The 17266-nt window shown below is 39.8% G+C and overlaps 1 protein-coding gene across 1 annotated transcript in view; it reads right to left on the bottom strand.

Annotated features, from left to right (window-relative positions):
• CTDP1 (CTD phosphatase 1) overlaps positions 1–17266 on the bottom strand; it is a 107339-nt gene that overhangs the window by 62991 nt on the left and 27082 nt on the right. The window contains exons 6-10 of the mRNA XM_086614229.1: positions 15482–15572; positions 13798–13964; positions 11051–12136; positions 3920–4061; positions 1006–1236 (exon numbers count right to left, since the gene is read on the bottom strand). Of these exons, the coding sequence (XP_086470355.1) occupies positions 1006–1236; positions 3920–4061; positions 11051–12136; positions 13798–13964; positions 15482–15572 (1717 nt within the window). The remainder of the gene's footprint in view (positions 1–1005; positions 1237–3919; positions 4062–11050; positions 12137–13797; positions 13965–15481; positions 15573–17266) is intronic.

The following is a 17266-nucleotide window of genomic DNA, read 5'->3' on the forward strand; positions in this document are numbered from 1 at the left end:
AAGCATAACAAGTTACACTAATACACAAAACCTTTACCAGTGATGCACTGCAGAAGTGGCAGGGGAGGGAGAAGAAAGGTAGAAAACTCTGCATTTATAACTGTGCTTTGTATTTTTGCAGTTGCTTGGAAAACTGAATTGCTTTGTAACAACTGCTGTACTCTGATCACATTGTACAAAGGAATTTTGATCACTTTTCACAAAGAAAAAAGCTTCCCCTTCAACTGGATACTTCTTTACCACCGGAGTCAACAAGCCTTGCTAAACTTGTTAGCAGCCCAGAAAGTTTTCTATCTTTTACCTAGATACTTAGGGATGAATTTTAAGTTTTATGCATCCTCAAGGGACAAGTGTTGTCCTTGTAGTTTAACTAAATCCACAAATTTTGGCAAAGCCTAGATGCTAGCCTTTGTAGTCAAAAAAGCAGACCACCTCCTCCTCCTGCTGCTTTCATGTCTTCATTTAGTGATCTAAAGATGAGTATCTAGCACTCAGTCACATGGCCTTATTTAATAATACTCAGTTACCTACACCTCCCTCTTCCACCACTTCTGATATTCCTTAAAACAAAGCTGATGGCTTATCTGAAGGAATCAGGTGAAGAGGAAAACTTTATAAACAAGAGCCTTATGCCAGCAGATATATTTTTATAGACAAAAAACCAACCCAGTATTCTTAAGACTCATGAAAAAAACCTTCGGCTGCCTCGCTTCAGAGATGAGTTATTCTAATATTCTTCAGAGTGCATAAACTACACGCTGCATTTATTTGTTTCGAGGTTTCTAGCCACACTTAGCCGAGGCACAAAAAGCATCTGGAATTCTAGCATCCTGGTTTCACTTCAGCTGACTCTCTGCTTTCACTGATCTCCTTGGATTTTTAGAAAGCAAACAAAAGAACTGAAGCAAAGATGACAATTTGATCAAACGCAAAGATAACAAGAGTTAAATTTACTGCAGCATTTGAAAATACCATTGAAGTGACTCTTAGCTATGCTTTAGGTACCTGAAGGATGAGTGTTCGCCGTGGACTGGTAAGGTGATGGGAGGAGCTGGAGACTGGATGTACATTGACTGGCCAGAGGTCTGAGTGCCTTTCCTGATTAGCTTTCCAGTGTTAGGATCATAAAGTCGTACTTCAGGACCAGGTTGAGACTTCGGATGGATGGGTGTTGGGTGAAACAGAGCTGTCTGAAACGTGCTGTGGGTATCAGGAAACGCGGCGGGGCTGTTCTCTCTGTTGGAAGAGGTTCAGGAAAAAAGTCCTTTAGAAATTTAAATCAGCTATCTAACCAGAATGTAAAAAAAGAAAAGAGCATTCCTTTTTACTGAAGGAGAAAGCAAGGGGAAAAAATTGTTTTGGAAGATGCCTGAAGAAACACTTCTCTCCCACCCCCATTAAAGTCTCACTGAATTTAAAACAGAAAAACGCAAAGACGCAGAAAATGTCATATTTACATTATTAAAAAATTATTAAATGTGTCTTAAAAACGTCTTAACATATAAAGTCACCGAAATTGCTTCCAGGCAGTAACAACTGCACAAGTAAAGAATCATGATAATCTGCATATATGCAGCAAAGAGAAAAGCATGCTATTGTATAGAATCATGGAATGGTTTGGGTTGGAAGGGATCTTAAAGGTCATCTCATTCCAACTCCCCTGCCACGGGCAGGGACACCTGCCCATGATCTTAATATCTGCTCTCCAACTTGGCTCTGAGAGAAAATAAACACATAGTATTAATTTTCAAGTCATCCAAACTAATTTGTTAAAAGTATTAAGCCTCCTATGAGCATCTCGCTGCATTTTAAAACACAACTTTAGAAGTGTCAGCAGAAACGTTCAGAGATCAGCCTGCAGGCAAAACCATTATGACATACTATCCAACTACGATGAAGTGCCACAAAAAAAAAAAGCAGCAAATGGAATCATTTTAAAAAAATAATCAAATAAACCAGCACATTATGCATCAGGAAACTGATGCTATAGAAAAAACAACTATTCCATAACAAGTATTAGAAGTGCCACGAAACTGGAGTTACCACCACGTACTTCCATGGACATTTCTGAAGTAATCTTGTAGCATCAAGAATTGAAGTCAACCAAGTTTACTTATTCTTTTCTGCTATTCTTAAGCTCATTTTATATGCAAATATTTTCTCAGAGTTCATCCCTCACCTAGTTCATACGTGCTTTGGACCGGTAATCACTCTCTCAAGCAGCTTCATTAAGGAGAAAAATCTTTTCCAAGGAAGTTGCACAAGGTTAATGAAGTAAAAGAATTTGCATTAGGACAAATGTTTTACTGACTGAAGTTGGGGGTGAGGGGGAGGAAGGGAAAGTCTGAAGTTATGGTATACTGTGTTTGAAACACAGGAGTTTTTTAAAAAATTATCATTGTGTTTCAATAAAATGGAAGAGTAAATTAAGATAGGTCGAAAGCCCAACATTCATCCAGACATCAAAAAATTAAGCTTACAAGTCACTGGCCAGACATCTACTGAGAATTTGGCAATGTCAGGCCTGAGACAAGTTAAACATCCCATATAAATATTCCAAAGTTTAATTAAAAATATCTGATAGCACTTTTTACAAACAAAGTAAAAATGGCAGGGGGGTTGGAACTAGATGAACCTTGAGGTCCCTTCCAATCCAAACCATTCTGTGATTCTATGATTCTAAAGTGTTCTAGTCAAGCCATTAGGAGGTGACATCTCTTCTCTACGTTTTACAGATCCTGGGTTTCTACCAAGTCTCTGATTTGGTAAGTGATCTCACTTCCAGACATTTCTACTTTTGGTGTCTTCAGGGTGTAGCAGGACTTTACAGACACACGTTCTGCCCTCAAAGGGCTAGCATCTTCTGAGCACAGAGTAAATCTCCAGCCTGCTCCATCAGTCACACCACTACCAGCTTCATACAGAAAAGCCAACATGCTAAACGCAGAAGAGAAGGTGCTCCATCCAGCTTGCAAGATGCTATGGATGTGAGTCTATCCAAAGAGAGAACAAATCACGAAGCAGAAGCTGGCTCTACGGTATCTTGTCATGAATTATTTTAGCCACAGCACCCTCCTAAAAGGGACTGCTCTTAATAGCCCCCTGATGTCCTCTGTGTTCATAAAGTTTTGGGCTGTCCCTTCTATTTGCTGTCATCCTAATGCACTGATTATTTTTAACTCTTTCTCCTTCAACACTTTTTCTTACCATGCCAAAATCTCCTGTTCTCTTGCTACTTCCTTGCTTCCAGTTTTTGCTTCTACCTTAGAATCATAGAATCATAGAATCGTTAGGGCTGGAAGGGACCTTCAAAAGTCATCTAGTCCAACCCCCCTGCAAGGAACAGGGATATCTCCAACTAGATCAGGTTGGCCTCGTCCAACCTGGCCTTGAACGTCTCCAGGGATGGAGCATCCACCACCTTCATGCCTTCCAACCCCTCTTAGATTTTTCTGCCGTATTTTTCTGTTTCGCTCCTCCTCCTCACTACTAATTGTCAGAAGAAAAAGCCATACTGTGCCAACTTTTCATGTTGTGGGACTGTGTATGTCTTAATTCATTTGGCATGATGAAGAATCCTGTGCCTTGGTGGCATCCCCCGTGTTAATTTACGGATGAACTGACAAGGTCAACTGCTCCAGCTGAAGATGGCCAACAATGACAACTGCTGAAGAAACTACTGGTACTGCAGGTTTCTCCTGATTCTGCCAGCTGCTGAACTGCCTCCCCATCCCTTAAGAGCCTTCAGTTTATGCAGCACAGAAATGGCCAAAAATGGAGAGTTCTTTCCTAAAACCTGTAAGCATTGCACACCCTTCTGAATTTGTCCCTGAACGACTTTATAGCTACATTAACAAATTAGCGTGATCGTATGAATAACCTGTTCTCATGGCCCCTACTCCTCCAAGTTCTCCCTTACCTGTGTGTTTTGATGTAGTCATCCTTCAAAGGAAAGAGCTGCTCCTCAACCTTGTCCCAGCGCTCCAGACAGCTCCACAGCCAGTCGGGGTTTACGACATGGAGGTCCTTGCAGTCCTGAGCTTGCCGTACTTTTTCTGTGCCTATTGCGAAGTCAAACATAACATTACACTGTTCCCAGTCTTAAGTGCACAGAAGAACAACATTTTGTGATCAATCTGACAGAAAAAAAAACAAGATTCCCCTCCCCAATCCAACAAAATGATCACAACTGATAAAAGTGAGACTCTAAATAAGACACGATGACCTCAGTCTCAAGTTGGATGGAGGTATCTGTAACTTCCCGAAGCATTGGCACTGTAGAAATAGTCCACTAAAACCCATCTATACTGAAAACTTCTACATCTCCACGTTAACTAAACAAACAATAAACGCAGTTCTGTATTTCACCTCCTTCCTTCCTATTTCATAGAATCATGGAATGGCTTGGGTTGGAAGGGACCTCAAAGATCATCTAGTTCCAGCCCCCCTGCCATGGGCAGGGACACCCTCCACTACACCAGGTTGCCCAAAGCCCCATCCAACCTGGCCTTGAACACTGCCAGGGATGGGGCATCCATTTGTCAGAGTCTAAGCAGCAGTGACTCTTCAACGCCGTTACAGCCTCACACTAACTCATCATACCAACTTTCTTACACCATGTGCCACCTTCCAACAGCCACCCACAAACTCAACCTCCCTCTGCCAGGCAGGGGCAAAGCAGACAAACGCATCATCTCATGCCAAAGGGGACAACGAATGTGACGTTAAACGCAGCAGGCTACAACAAAGTCCACATGAAACCATCAACAATGCTGCATGCAAGTAACAGGTGATCTCCACTTCCACCCTCTGGAGAAGCCAGAAGAAGAGAGAAACTCAGTGAAGTTGCTATAAATCTTTGCCAAGAAGCATCAAAACCAGTATACAAAAGGAAATGAACAAAATAAAGGCTGAAAGGAACCTTGAAGTGTTCCTTCCTCAGCTGACTGTTGGGACAACTGACTGTCCAGATGTTTCAAGAATGTATTTCTTCTATTTGATTGGAAAAATTAATTTTACCAATCACAGTACTTGTTTCAGCATGGATCAAATTGATCTCTTTGATATGTCAATATGGAGGGACCGAACACTTGGAGACAACACAAAACTGTATAATCTGTCAATAAATGATTAAATATATGCACAATAGAGAAAACCCCCAAGGATTCTGACCTGATATGTCTATGCTTGGCACTTACACATGGTATTTTTACTCTGCACAAATACTGGTATAGCTGGGACGTGATAAAGTAACTCATCCATCTCATTCCTGAAAGCCATCACTTGTCTCTTCTTATATCCCTATAATTTATAGCATTTCATTTTATTTACACGTTATTTAAAACGCTTATCAAACCCAGTCATCCATCCACATTCTGTCTTGGTGCAAAAACCATTTAAATACACTAAATCTTGCACTACATTTTTTGTTTAGAAATGTGAAATCAAAGGAGACCATCAAGAATCAAAGGCAGGAGCTCAATTTGAGCCCTCTCCTCTCGGTTCAGAGCAGGGCTCTCAGAACTGAAGGTGGAGAACGCATCACTTCAAACCCTACCCATGTTGAAGCCCATCGATTCTGCACATAGACCCTCCGCACCTTCCTGCAGGTGCTTATATAAAAACACAATACTCCAGTCTAGTTTACCTTATTAAAAAAAAAAAACAACGTTCTAAGTAAAGCTTTTAATTTTTAAAAAAATTATTTAACATTAGAATTTACGAGCTCTTGTCTGTTTTCACACATTTGGCTTGAGGAATGAAGCCTCCAGAAAAAAAAAAAAAAAAAAAAAAAATCAAATTTCAGAACATTTCTGACAAGGAAGCAAGAAAAATAAATTAATTTGGCTGTTTTAACATAGCTCCCTGGAGTTTTATCTACATGAATGTCATTTAACAGAATGACTGACTTGTTTCAATATAAGATGGAAGTCTTGAAGTACCCATACTTCTCCACATCATTTGAAGGACTAGGGCTTCCTCTTCCTCCATCTTTAGATACATTTTTTTTTTAAATTTAAATCCGAGAAATAAAAGGAAGTTTTGTGCACAAATATACTTCTATTTTCAGCAGCAAATACAAGCAATTCCACAGGTCAGGACTTAACAGCTGTACAGTAAATGTAAAGCTTCTCTCCACACTAGTATTTTTGCAATAAAATAGTGTTAATTTAAGAATCCAAGATAAACACAGACACAAAAATGAGTATTTAAAGACAAAGCTCTTCCCAAATCACAAATGATTTAGAAATGCTGTATCTTAAATTAAATAAAACCACTGTCTAAAGACTCAAAGAAAACAATTTTAGCACACCAACCACGTTAATCCCAGCACGCCTTTCCTGTTCAAGAGATTTTAACTGGCTAAAAATCAAAAACTCTTTAAGCAGGGAGGTCAGTGCACCCGGATCATTCATCCTCTGACATAAGAAATCTGATTTCCAATTAATCATCCGTTACAAAAGTAATCAGTGACCCACAGCACCTTCATCCAACGGTGGCTGGAAATGGGCCAGTTTACGGCGCCAGCAGGAGCTTCCAGGGGAGGTGGTGGTGTTATTTATATAACCTCAGTAGGAATCGTAGAAATACTGGCAGTTAGAAATAGGTAAGTGTATTTAATTAGTAGACAGGGTATGTTTTGGAGGAAAAAGGGCAGATATTCCAAAAGAGAATCAGATTAAGAGATCTAGGGGGTATTATAGATATTATAAAGGTATATAATAGGTATATAATATATATAATATATATACCTATATATACTATATTATTTATATATATTTATATACAAATAAATATAATTATATATTATATATTTTATATATATCTATATAATAGGCATTATATATAGGTAATATTATATAGGTATTATAAAGAGTGAATTTCTGCAGCCCGCAGGGTAAGAGGGCCACCACGGGAAAAGGGCGACCGCGGGAAAAGATTAAAAAGAGTGAAAGACATGGCTTGGAAACACTTCCTTTTGTGAAAAAGGATAAAAGTAACGACAACACAACAAGGACAAAGGGGTAAGACAGCAGCTGTCATAAGGAGGATGCTGAAATCAGGTTGATAAGCATAGGAGTTTCGGGGAAAAAACCAACAAGAGCGAGAAGTCCAGCAGAAGTTTGGGTACTTGTGCCTGGTAGTAGATGGGAAAACCTGGAAAAGTGGTTTTTCTGGGGAAACCTGGACAAAACCATAAAACTGCCCCTTTCTCTCACATTAAATCTGTCAGGTGCTTCATCTTCATCCGTTCTACATACACACACATCCTGCCTTCACGCACATCCCACCGTTTCATTCCGGATCTACGCTGAGGAGCAAAGTCAACAGGATTGCAACAAAAGCCTTAAACGTGGAAGCCAAAACAGTCCTATTCCGTATGAAATTCTTGTGCTTCTGAAAGAACAGCTCCAAAAGGTCTCAGCCATTAACACAAAAATTCAAGGTGGTGATGTGAAGATCAGTGTGTAACCAGGGTGAGCAGAAAGAAAGGGAGGGCAGGAGGGAAAAAGGCAATAATAAAGAGGGGGGGGAAAAAAGGCAATAATAAAGAGGGGGGGAAAAAGGCAATAATAAAGAGGGGGGGAAAAAGGCAATAATAAAGAGGGGGGGAAAAGGCAATAATAAAGAGGGGGGGAAAAGGCAATAATAAAGAGGGGGGGAAAAGGCAATAATAAAGAGGGGGGGAAAAGGCAATAATAAAGAGGGGGGGAAAAGAATAATAAAGAGGGGGGAAAAAAGAATAATAAAGAGGGGGGAAAAAGAATAATAAAGAGGGGGGAAAAAGAATAATAAAGAGGGGGGAAAAAGAATAATAAAGAGGGGGGAAAAGAATAATAAAGAGGGGGGGAAAAAGAATAATAAAGAGGGGGGGAAAAAGAATAATAAAGAGGGGGGGAAAAAGAATAATAAAGAGGGGGGGAAAAAGAATAATAAAGAGGGGGGGAAAAAGAATAATAAAGAGGGGGGAAAAAAGAATAATAAGAGGGGGGAAAAAAGAATAATAAAGAGGGGGGAAAAAAGAATAATAAAGAGGGGGGAAAAAAGAATAATAAAGAGGGGGGAAAAAAGAATAATAAAGAGGGGGGAAAAAAGAATAATAAAGAGGGGGGAAAAAAGAATAATAAAGAGGGGGGAAAAAAGAATAATAAAGAGGGGGGAAAAAAGAATAATAAAGAGGGGGGAAAAAAGAATAATAAAGAGGGGGGAAAAAAGAATAATAAAGAGGGAAAAAAAGTAGAATGACATTGTCTGGTCTCAGTTCATTGACCTCTGAATAAAATAGTCTTCAGTTGAAAAAATAAAAACAAAACCCGGTCACAAAACCAAACCCACCAGCAATTCATGAGAACCTTAGAAAAAAAAGGTTATTGGAGAATATAGTTTTTCCACTCTAAATTCCTTTATTTCAGTGCCATTGTTAGGGAAATAACTCCCAAGTGACGACGAAAGATGACAAGGTTTTTCACCCAGCAACTCAGGAATTATGTTGTTCCTGTGGTTTCTTAATTAGCAGCCAATATTTGAATGTATTTTAAGTACCAAGTGCAACATCACCACCACATGACTATTTTGAAGGAGAGTCTGGGTCTTGCCAAAAAGTCCAGAAACCATGAGCCACCCTGAAATTCATTTATTTTTCAAAAGAGCACTGAAAAATCATTTTAAATGTGTTAATTCAGACACCGTAAAAGCAGATTAATGTAATCAAAAGCTAAAGTTTAAGTAGTTTTTCGTATGAAGATCCGGATTAGTGGATGATTCACTAGGAATGTGCAGGTAGTGAATAATTTGCTTATAAAAGTAGAACAGGAGGATGTGTAGATGTATCCACATAAACATATAACCCCCCTCAAACTGTATATTCCAAAAACAAGCAAAAAAAAAGTCTCAACTGCTTCTCATTATGACATCAACGTTATTATTAATGTTTTTCCTCTAGTGAAATGCAAACGTTTGAGGGGTCTCATTTCCATTTCTCCCACTGGTTTTACCACACCACACAGGAGTTGCATCCAACGTACAACTAGGTGCAGAAGCCATCTAGTGCAAGGTGGACACGGTAGCTTGGAAGCGAAGCATTTTAGGATCTGAAATTGGAAAAACCTCGACGTGATCTGGACAGCTTCTCCAATGAAGCATTACAAATCGTGTAATTCTTTGCTGGTAAGAGTATTGCCATTCCTGCAGTTTTAAAAGACCAGTTCAGCAACTGGAGTAAACTACAGAGACCCGAAATGATGCATCCACCGATTTCAACACTTCCCATTCGCTGTTTTAACTATCACACATTCACTAATCGGAATCCTAGCTCAGCTCGAGACTAATTTCAGCCTCTTCTGGTTTTTTAGGTTGTTTTTACTACTCAAATGCAGATCTACATCAGGACAAGTACTACAAACTTGCTACTTCGCTGCAGGTCCATCAGTATGGTTTTTATTCCGATACTACTCAACTAGGTCAATACTGCAGCCCTTTCTGCCAACAGTTGGTCTTACCAACCTTTTCATCAAAGCAACCTGTACTTTTTGTTACTAAAACTGTACACTGAGATACTGGAAAGCGAGGGAAGTTTCCACTAACTTAGCAAATACACAGCCTTATTATTTAGGCTAATACATTAAAAAAAAAACCTGATTAGTATATCACAATATACTGATAGATTGGCTGGTTTTAACCCACGGGTTTTCAACACTACACATGTTTAAAGGGGTAGAAATTAAGGAACTGCAACAACTCCTTTCAGTCACTAAATACTGGAATGTTTTTGCCTCCTCAACAGGAAGAAATGATCCCTGGTCAGCTGTGTAAGAAATGGGACAAGATATTTCTTAAGTCACACGCACTCCGAGAGAAGCACACACATCTATATGTCAGCCAGTGAAAATATACTCCATTCTTTCATAATACAAGTCGATGAAACAAAGATACTTCTGATGTATTGAAAGCTCATATAAACAGCAGTCAAGAAAAAAAAAAACTAATCCAAGAGGTGGCAGATGTGTATTTCTTTGCATATGACATCAAAAGATGTCCTAAAACTACCTAGAAGTTTCAGATTACCCAAACCATGCAGTTTTCCTGTCAGATTGCATGGGTTTGATTACAGAATCATGGAATGGTTTGGGTTGGAAGGGACCTCAAAGGTCATCCAGTTCCAAACCCCCTGCCATGGGCAGGGACACTCTCCACTACACCAGGTAGCCCAAAGCCCCATCCAACCTGGCCTGGAACACTTCCAGGGATGGGGCAGCCACAGCTTCTCTGGGCAACCTGTCCCAGTGCCTCACCACCCTCAGAGGGAAGAATTTCTTCCTTAGATCTAATCTAATCTATTTTATCAGAGATTTAGATTCCATGCAACTTCAAAAGGCCAACAGTGAGGGAACCAAGGGTCAGGGTACCCACAAAAACATTGTACTAGAAGCTAGAGGTGACCTGTTAGCTACTCTCTGGCAGCCACCCAATGGTTCATTCCTGTCCGTTATAGCTATGGAAAAACAGGTAGTTTTTGGAAATACATATCAAAAGTTAGGCTGAGCATTCCTACATCTCCCATGACAAATATACCCAGGCTACGCACAGAGCAGCGACAGGGTATCGTCAGATTCCAGTCTCTTAGGATAACGTGTCTGAATTCCATACAAAGTGAAACTGAACCATGAGAGGGGACATCTGAGAAACCAAGAAAGAAAATATTGCTATAACTTTATAGCCAGACCACTGTTGACACAAAATGTTAAAGTTTCTGCTCAACATCTTTAACAGTCAAAGCCTCCGTATCACCAACTCTTAACCGAGAAGTGAGACACGACACATTACATCAGAGGTTATGTAGTGGGTTCTCCTTTTTACAATTAAACACCACAGTTGACCAAAAAAGCCTTGAAAAAAGGCTTCTAAGTTGTTTTTGGAAGAATCTTCCCTTTAACTTCGATTCTAATCTCAGTGACGTTAAAGGCTGTAGGTTACACATCAAACAGCTCAAGGCATGAACGGACCCTAACAGGAAAAAAGCTGATGGAAAACTCCAGTCCCAGTTACCTACCTGTCCTCGCTGCTATGAGATGTGTTGCTTTGTCAGGATCATCAGCACTCAGTACCAGATTCTTCACGATTTTAGCTCCAAGTGCTGTGGCGTGATAGTGTTCCCGTGTTTTCTCAATGGGGAAGTTGGTTGGGTAGAGTCCGCTAAATATTATGGTTACATCTGCCAACACTTTACTTTTCAGTTCTGGTACTATTTTTCTGATGTCTGGAATTTCCTCAATCTCTTTTTTCAGGTATTTATCATACTTTGTGTAATAATCAGTGTGAACCCGCACAAGGATCTCTTCGAGGTATATTAAGTGGTCGTCATCATCCGTATCATCCTCCTCCTCTTCCTCCTCCATACTCTGGTCTAAGGACTCACCCATTGTAATTCCAGACTGTTCACTATTCTGAGACTCTGTTTCAGCTTCTTTCTTGTCTGCACATCCATTTCCTAAATCACAAAGGCTTTCCTGTTCACTCTCTTCTTGTGCTTCAAGATCGGTTTTGTCATGAATATTTTCATTAGGTAGAGATTGCGCGTCCCCAGAATGGTTCACCAGACCATCCTTTTTCTCACTTGCGTCAGTGCAACTCCCTTGCTGCAAATTTTCATCCTGCAGAGGCTGTTTGGATTTCTTCCAGCTTCTCTTTTCCTCATTCTCACTATCTGATACAGAAGTGGATGACTTTCTGGTCTCCACTCCGCCATCACTTTCACTGTCACTAGACAGTTCAAAGTCCAAGTCATTTGTTGTCTTGCCTTGGGTTTGCTGCTTCTCTACCACTGTTCTATCAACTTGTTCTGAAAAAACTGGAGATTCTTTTGTCTTTGTCAAATCATTAGTGACTTCACCGTCCGCTTTGTGACCAGTGCTATCATTTAAGGAGTCCTGGGTCTTAACTTTATCGCGAGAGTTCATGTCCCAGTCAGACATGTCACTGCTTACAGAAGAACTTCCATTCGCAGTGCAAGTGTCCTTTGAAGCCTTCTTGAGTCCGTTGCTTTGCTCTTCTGCACATGTAACATTCTTTATTTCTTCAACATCTTTTGCTGATGTCACTGCTGAATCCAGTGCCTCTGGTTTTGTAGAGTGGTTTACTAAAACACAGGAAAGAAAGAAATAAAACACACACATATTTTCTAAGGTGTTCTGTTTTTGTTTTTCCCAAAGCTTGATGAAAATTTAATTTTCTTTTTCCTTAAACACAGTTTAAACATGCAGTTAGACTTCATTATGTTTAGATGTGACAACTAGGTTTTTCAAAGTTGTTAAGATACTTTAGGTGTCAACAATTACTAGAAAGAACTGGCAAACCTAACAAACTTTACCTTTGTAAAGCTGTGTACGTAGCTTCTTTTTTTTAAAAAAAAAACCAAACACATAGGTCAGAAGTAATTATTAGTTAACTAAACAAACATTATAAAGGATTTGACTTGTAGCGTGAGTTTTCCAATTACAACTCAGGGCAACGAAACCACTGTAGAGTAGAAAAAAAAAAACACAAACAGGGCAGAATTCACTTCAAAAGGTCCCAATCCAGAAGAAGATTACAACTACAAGAACTTGCTCTACAAGCTCCCATGGCTTTCACATATTTCCTATTTTTCCTAACTAAAATAACCACTTTTTAATAGTTGAAAAGATATACACGTTTTAGCAATATAAAGATGCTGTTTGAGGTTCATTTGAGACTCTGCTGGAATGCAAGCAAAGGGTAATAGACTCAAAGGCAGAAAAATAGTTTTAGGATGTATCTTCAGATGTCTGCAGAAGACAGAGACAATTAAAGGAACTGTAGACTTCCAGAAATTTGCACACGGAAGTCCATCAGGAACACTGGATGAAGTCACCCTACTTCATCTCTTTTTCGTGTGCGTGTCCCTGCCCTGCAAGTAACACCACCAGTCAAGCACAGAGGTCCCGTGTCATGGTGGCCTGCTCCAGTTTGAGTACATTATTGTTTCCATATTGGACATCTCTAATCCAACAAGGGAAAACGAGTGATGACATATATATTAAATTTAAAAAAATCCCTTGGCTAAACCAGCAAAAACCTGCAATTCTTTCTTAGCCATTGTGTTCCACATACGTTTTGCCCCTAAATTAATACTAACACAGTGATGTATACCTTCTAAATCCATTATCTGTGTTATGCTGCCAAGCCTGCTGAATATAAGTTTCTCCTTCAAATGCTAGAATGTCACATTCAGTAGACACTAAAAATCCCACACTAATTTTATTAGCGTGGTTTAGGCAAGGAGGTAAGCAGAGATCAAAACATTCATTTTCAGCAGTATGTTGAGACCAGACTTCATTAACTATTGGTCCAAAGTGGAGCAGGGAAAGGGATCGAAAAGGAAAAAGAAGAGGAAGTTGGTTCCCTGACCACCTACGGAGAAGAAAAAACTGCCTTGTTTTACATGGTGGTGGGGGAAAAAGAGTGAAACTGTCCTCTTCTACATGTCCTTGAACAATTTGGTATATTGCCACATCAGCTCTCCAGCCATAACAGCCAAAATGCTACTACCAGTAGCCACTTTTGCTATGGCCATTCACCGAAAGGAAAGCTATCAACAGCCCAGTTTTACCAAGCTACTTGTAGTTGACAGTGCTCCTGCAGCACAAATGCAACAGACTGGGATTGCTCATCTGAGCACAACAGCAATACCAGTAAGACCACCACAGTGACTTAATTACATCAATCGCATCCAAAAAGTGGAAAAAGTTGTAAAAGCGTTTTAAAAACCTCTGTAATTACCTTTCTTCTTCATCTGAATGTCTCTTGATCCAGGAGGTGCATTAATATCTCCTATCCCCTGGAAGTACACATATTTCTTCACAGTTATCAAATTGGGTGCGAACTTCCAAACATCCTCTCTATCATCAATGATGCAAACCATGGAATCCCCACATGGGAAGAGATCTCTAAGAGACAAAACAGTTGATAAAATGAATTCTGTTTAAGAAATTAATACTACCAACGAAAGTAGTTTCTGTTGATGTTCTGGTTTATTACAAGCATGTCTGCAGGACATGCTTATATATGAGCTTACAAAACCCAAAATCAGCAACATTAAAATTGCAGAATTCAAAATACAATATTTGAACTAAAGTTAATTAGAAAAGGAAACAGCTATTTTAAGATTTCTATCCCAAAGGCTAGAAGCAGGAACCAACAAGCCTTTGCAGGAACAAAACATTACAACATTTCAGTCTAGTTTTCACAGTTTACGGCAACAAACAGCCCAAAGTCAACTCTCACACGGACAATACACGATATGTAACTAGGAAAAAGACATAAAACCAGTTTTTAAAGCGTAGACTTATTCGGTCCAAGGGAAAGAGAAACTCTCTCAGGCTGAGAGAGTTGGGCTGTTCAGCCTGGAGAAGAGAAGGCTCCGGGGTGATCTTATAGCAGCCTTCCAGTACCTAAAGGGGCTACAGGAAAGCTGGAGAGGGACTTTGGACAAGGGCGTGTAGTGACAGGACAAAGGGCAATGGATTTAAACTGAAAGAGGGGAGATTTAGACTGGATATAAGAAAGAAATTTTTCACTCAGAGGGTGGTGGGGCACTGGAGCAGGTTGCCCAGATAAGCTGTGGCTGCCCCATCCCTGGCAGTGTTCAAGGCCAGGTTGGATGAGGCTTTGGGCAACCTGGTGTAGTGGAGGGTGTCCCTGCCCGTGGCAGGGGGGTTGGAACTAGATGATCTTTGATGTCCCTTCCAACCCAAACCATTCTGTGATTCTATGAAAGGAAGCAAAGAGTATTAACACATCACCTAGAAGGAGGAGGTAGAGCACTTAAGATATGCATATGCAAATGAAAACAGAGCAAGAGAAGAAAAAAGCTTCTCGATTCTCATGGTTAGATAGGGAGGGGGCAACCATTTTTAATCTAGTTTTATGGAATACTAAACATATCTGTCTTTTTAGAAAAATCTTGACTTTATACTCTGAAAAAGATCAGAGTCTGAATTTAGCCTAGGATATGAAGTCAAGGCTCTGGATGACCTAATTTCAAGAACCACTGCGAAACAGAAGCTGCTAGAAGTACAGCACGTTTGAAAGCCAGAAGAATAGACATTCAAATATGAACTAGCCTCAAACTGAGACTTTTGGTTTAATGAAAAACCCCACAACATACAAGTCTTTATGCAAGATGACAAACCATAAAGTTGAAATATTACGATTGCAAGAATCAAAGTGTAAGTAAAGACTTGCCATTACTTCCCACTCTTACTGTGCTAGCACCACAGAACCCATTAAAGAGATGAAAAGCTGTAACACCCAACATCTCAGCTTTACTGGGACAGTGTTGATATTGAGGAATAGTAAGGACTATAAACACGTGAAGTACAGAGGGAGTAATTTTTGTTATATTTAGCATATTCTGTCTCTTTGTTGTCCTGTTTTCTTTAATGCGTAAGATCCGTGTACATACCTAAGATTCCCAGTTTTAGAAAACGGATCGATACATTCGTCCCGTGACAATATCCGATGGGAAAAAAGCTTCTTTTCAGGGTCCAAAAATCCTTTTGAAAGGAGAAATCAAAAAGTTAATGTTCGAGACGTTTGTCCATTGTTTATGTTCTAGAGAATTAAGCTGTTTTCATCTGTCCAACAGCAGTTTAACTAGCAGACCATTTTAAGATAAGAGATACTATACTGGGCAAAGGGTAAGCACAGTGGACCGAGCAACTACCGCAGCGGGATGAATTTTTCAAATCCCATCTCGTTTTCCTTCAACGGAGCAACAAAACTGAAATCCAAAGAACTAAATTTACGACAGCCGACTACACGCGGCTGAAAGAGATAACAGCAGGTGATTGATAGATACGGATGATTTTGGCAACTTACATTTCTCTCTCTACAGGTGGTTCTTTAAAGCTAAATGTTCTCCTTAGCTCCTGATGCCTAGGGACTGCAGAGGAGTCTCACAAGAGTCGGCAATGTGCTGCAATACTCAAGCACAATGGGCAAGTCCAGGGATGGTTTCAGCCGGAGCTCTTGCATTTGTAGGTTTTAAGTTGTACCTCTAACAAATACTTTAACACATTTACATACAATGAATGTATCCTGGGATTCCTAGAAATATATAGGCCCAGTTGCAGTAACTTATTCTGAGTGCACTCTTTAAAAAAAAAAAAAAAAAAAGGACAACACAAAATGAAAACAGGAGAAGCTGTGCTAGCTGATCTGAAAGCGAGACAAAATGCCATTATTTTGGGCAACGGTGACTTGGGTGTACAAACAGGCATGCACATGCTTCTGAACCTGGTCTCCAATAATGAAGTTCATCTTCATGAACAGATCACAGCCACGTAATCGTTTGGTAAGAAACTGGCGTTTTACAGGCTAATCTGAATTTTTTATTTTACTAAATTTGCGTTGAAGTTAGCGTCAACTTCTCATTATTCTTGTGCGTAATACAAGTCAGTCGCTATTTATCTAGGAATAATTTTTTTAAAGTTCTACTTTATTTTATTTTAAATGGTGGCCATCTTATAGCCAGAAAGAGACTTGAAAATGACTGCAGACTCTAAGGACCAACTTTCATTTTCTTTCAAGGAGCTTTGAGATTTGCACAGAAGGCACGTTCAACTCCTTTTAGAAGCCCAGCTCCTAGGAGTGCGTTAAGTTGGGTTCTGAAAACGGAGGGTATAAATTAAAAAAAAAAAAAAAAAAAAAAAATAAAAAAATATCAGTCAGCCCTTCTGAAAAGCTGATCCTGTATTTAATACTGATGTGTCATTGGAATAACTTAAAACCCATAAAAGCAAGAAAATTCCGAGTTAAGGACAGAGGTTCAACCTTAACTCACCCGACTATGCTTAAGAATTGCTGCAAACTCGTAGAATCATCCCCTGCAGTGAGACCCTTGCAGTACCTAGGCATAACGAATTGAGAGAATTAGCTACAAAGGTTCATTGCTGCACACACAGAGACTCTGACAAACTACATAAGCTGTCACACAAGTTGCTGCTCTCCCCAACCAAATTAGCTTCTGCTAATTATCTGAACACACAGGGACTCTCTACGCTAAATGGAACAGGAGTGCACTGATGGAAAGGCAAAACCACGAGGCGCTCCGTTGCAGCGTTGGCTTCCTAAAACTGTAAGAAAAGGGAAGTTGAACGAAGAAAGCTCAAACACAAACTCTGGCTGCCAGGGATTAGAGATGAGGTAGTGTACAGCCATCTTTCAGTACAGGCTGAAAGAGTTGGGG

This window comes from Tauraco erythrolophus, chromosome 7 (genome assembly GCF_009769465.1).
Source record: "Tauraco erythrolophus isolate bTauEry1 chromosome 7, bTauEry1.pri, whole genome shotgun sequence".
Classification (NCBI taxonomy): domain Eukaryota; kingdom Metazoa; phylum Chordata; class Aves; order Musophagiformes; family Musophagidae; genus Tauraco; species Tauraco erythrolophus.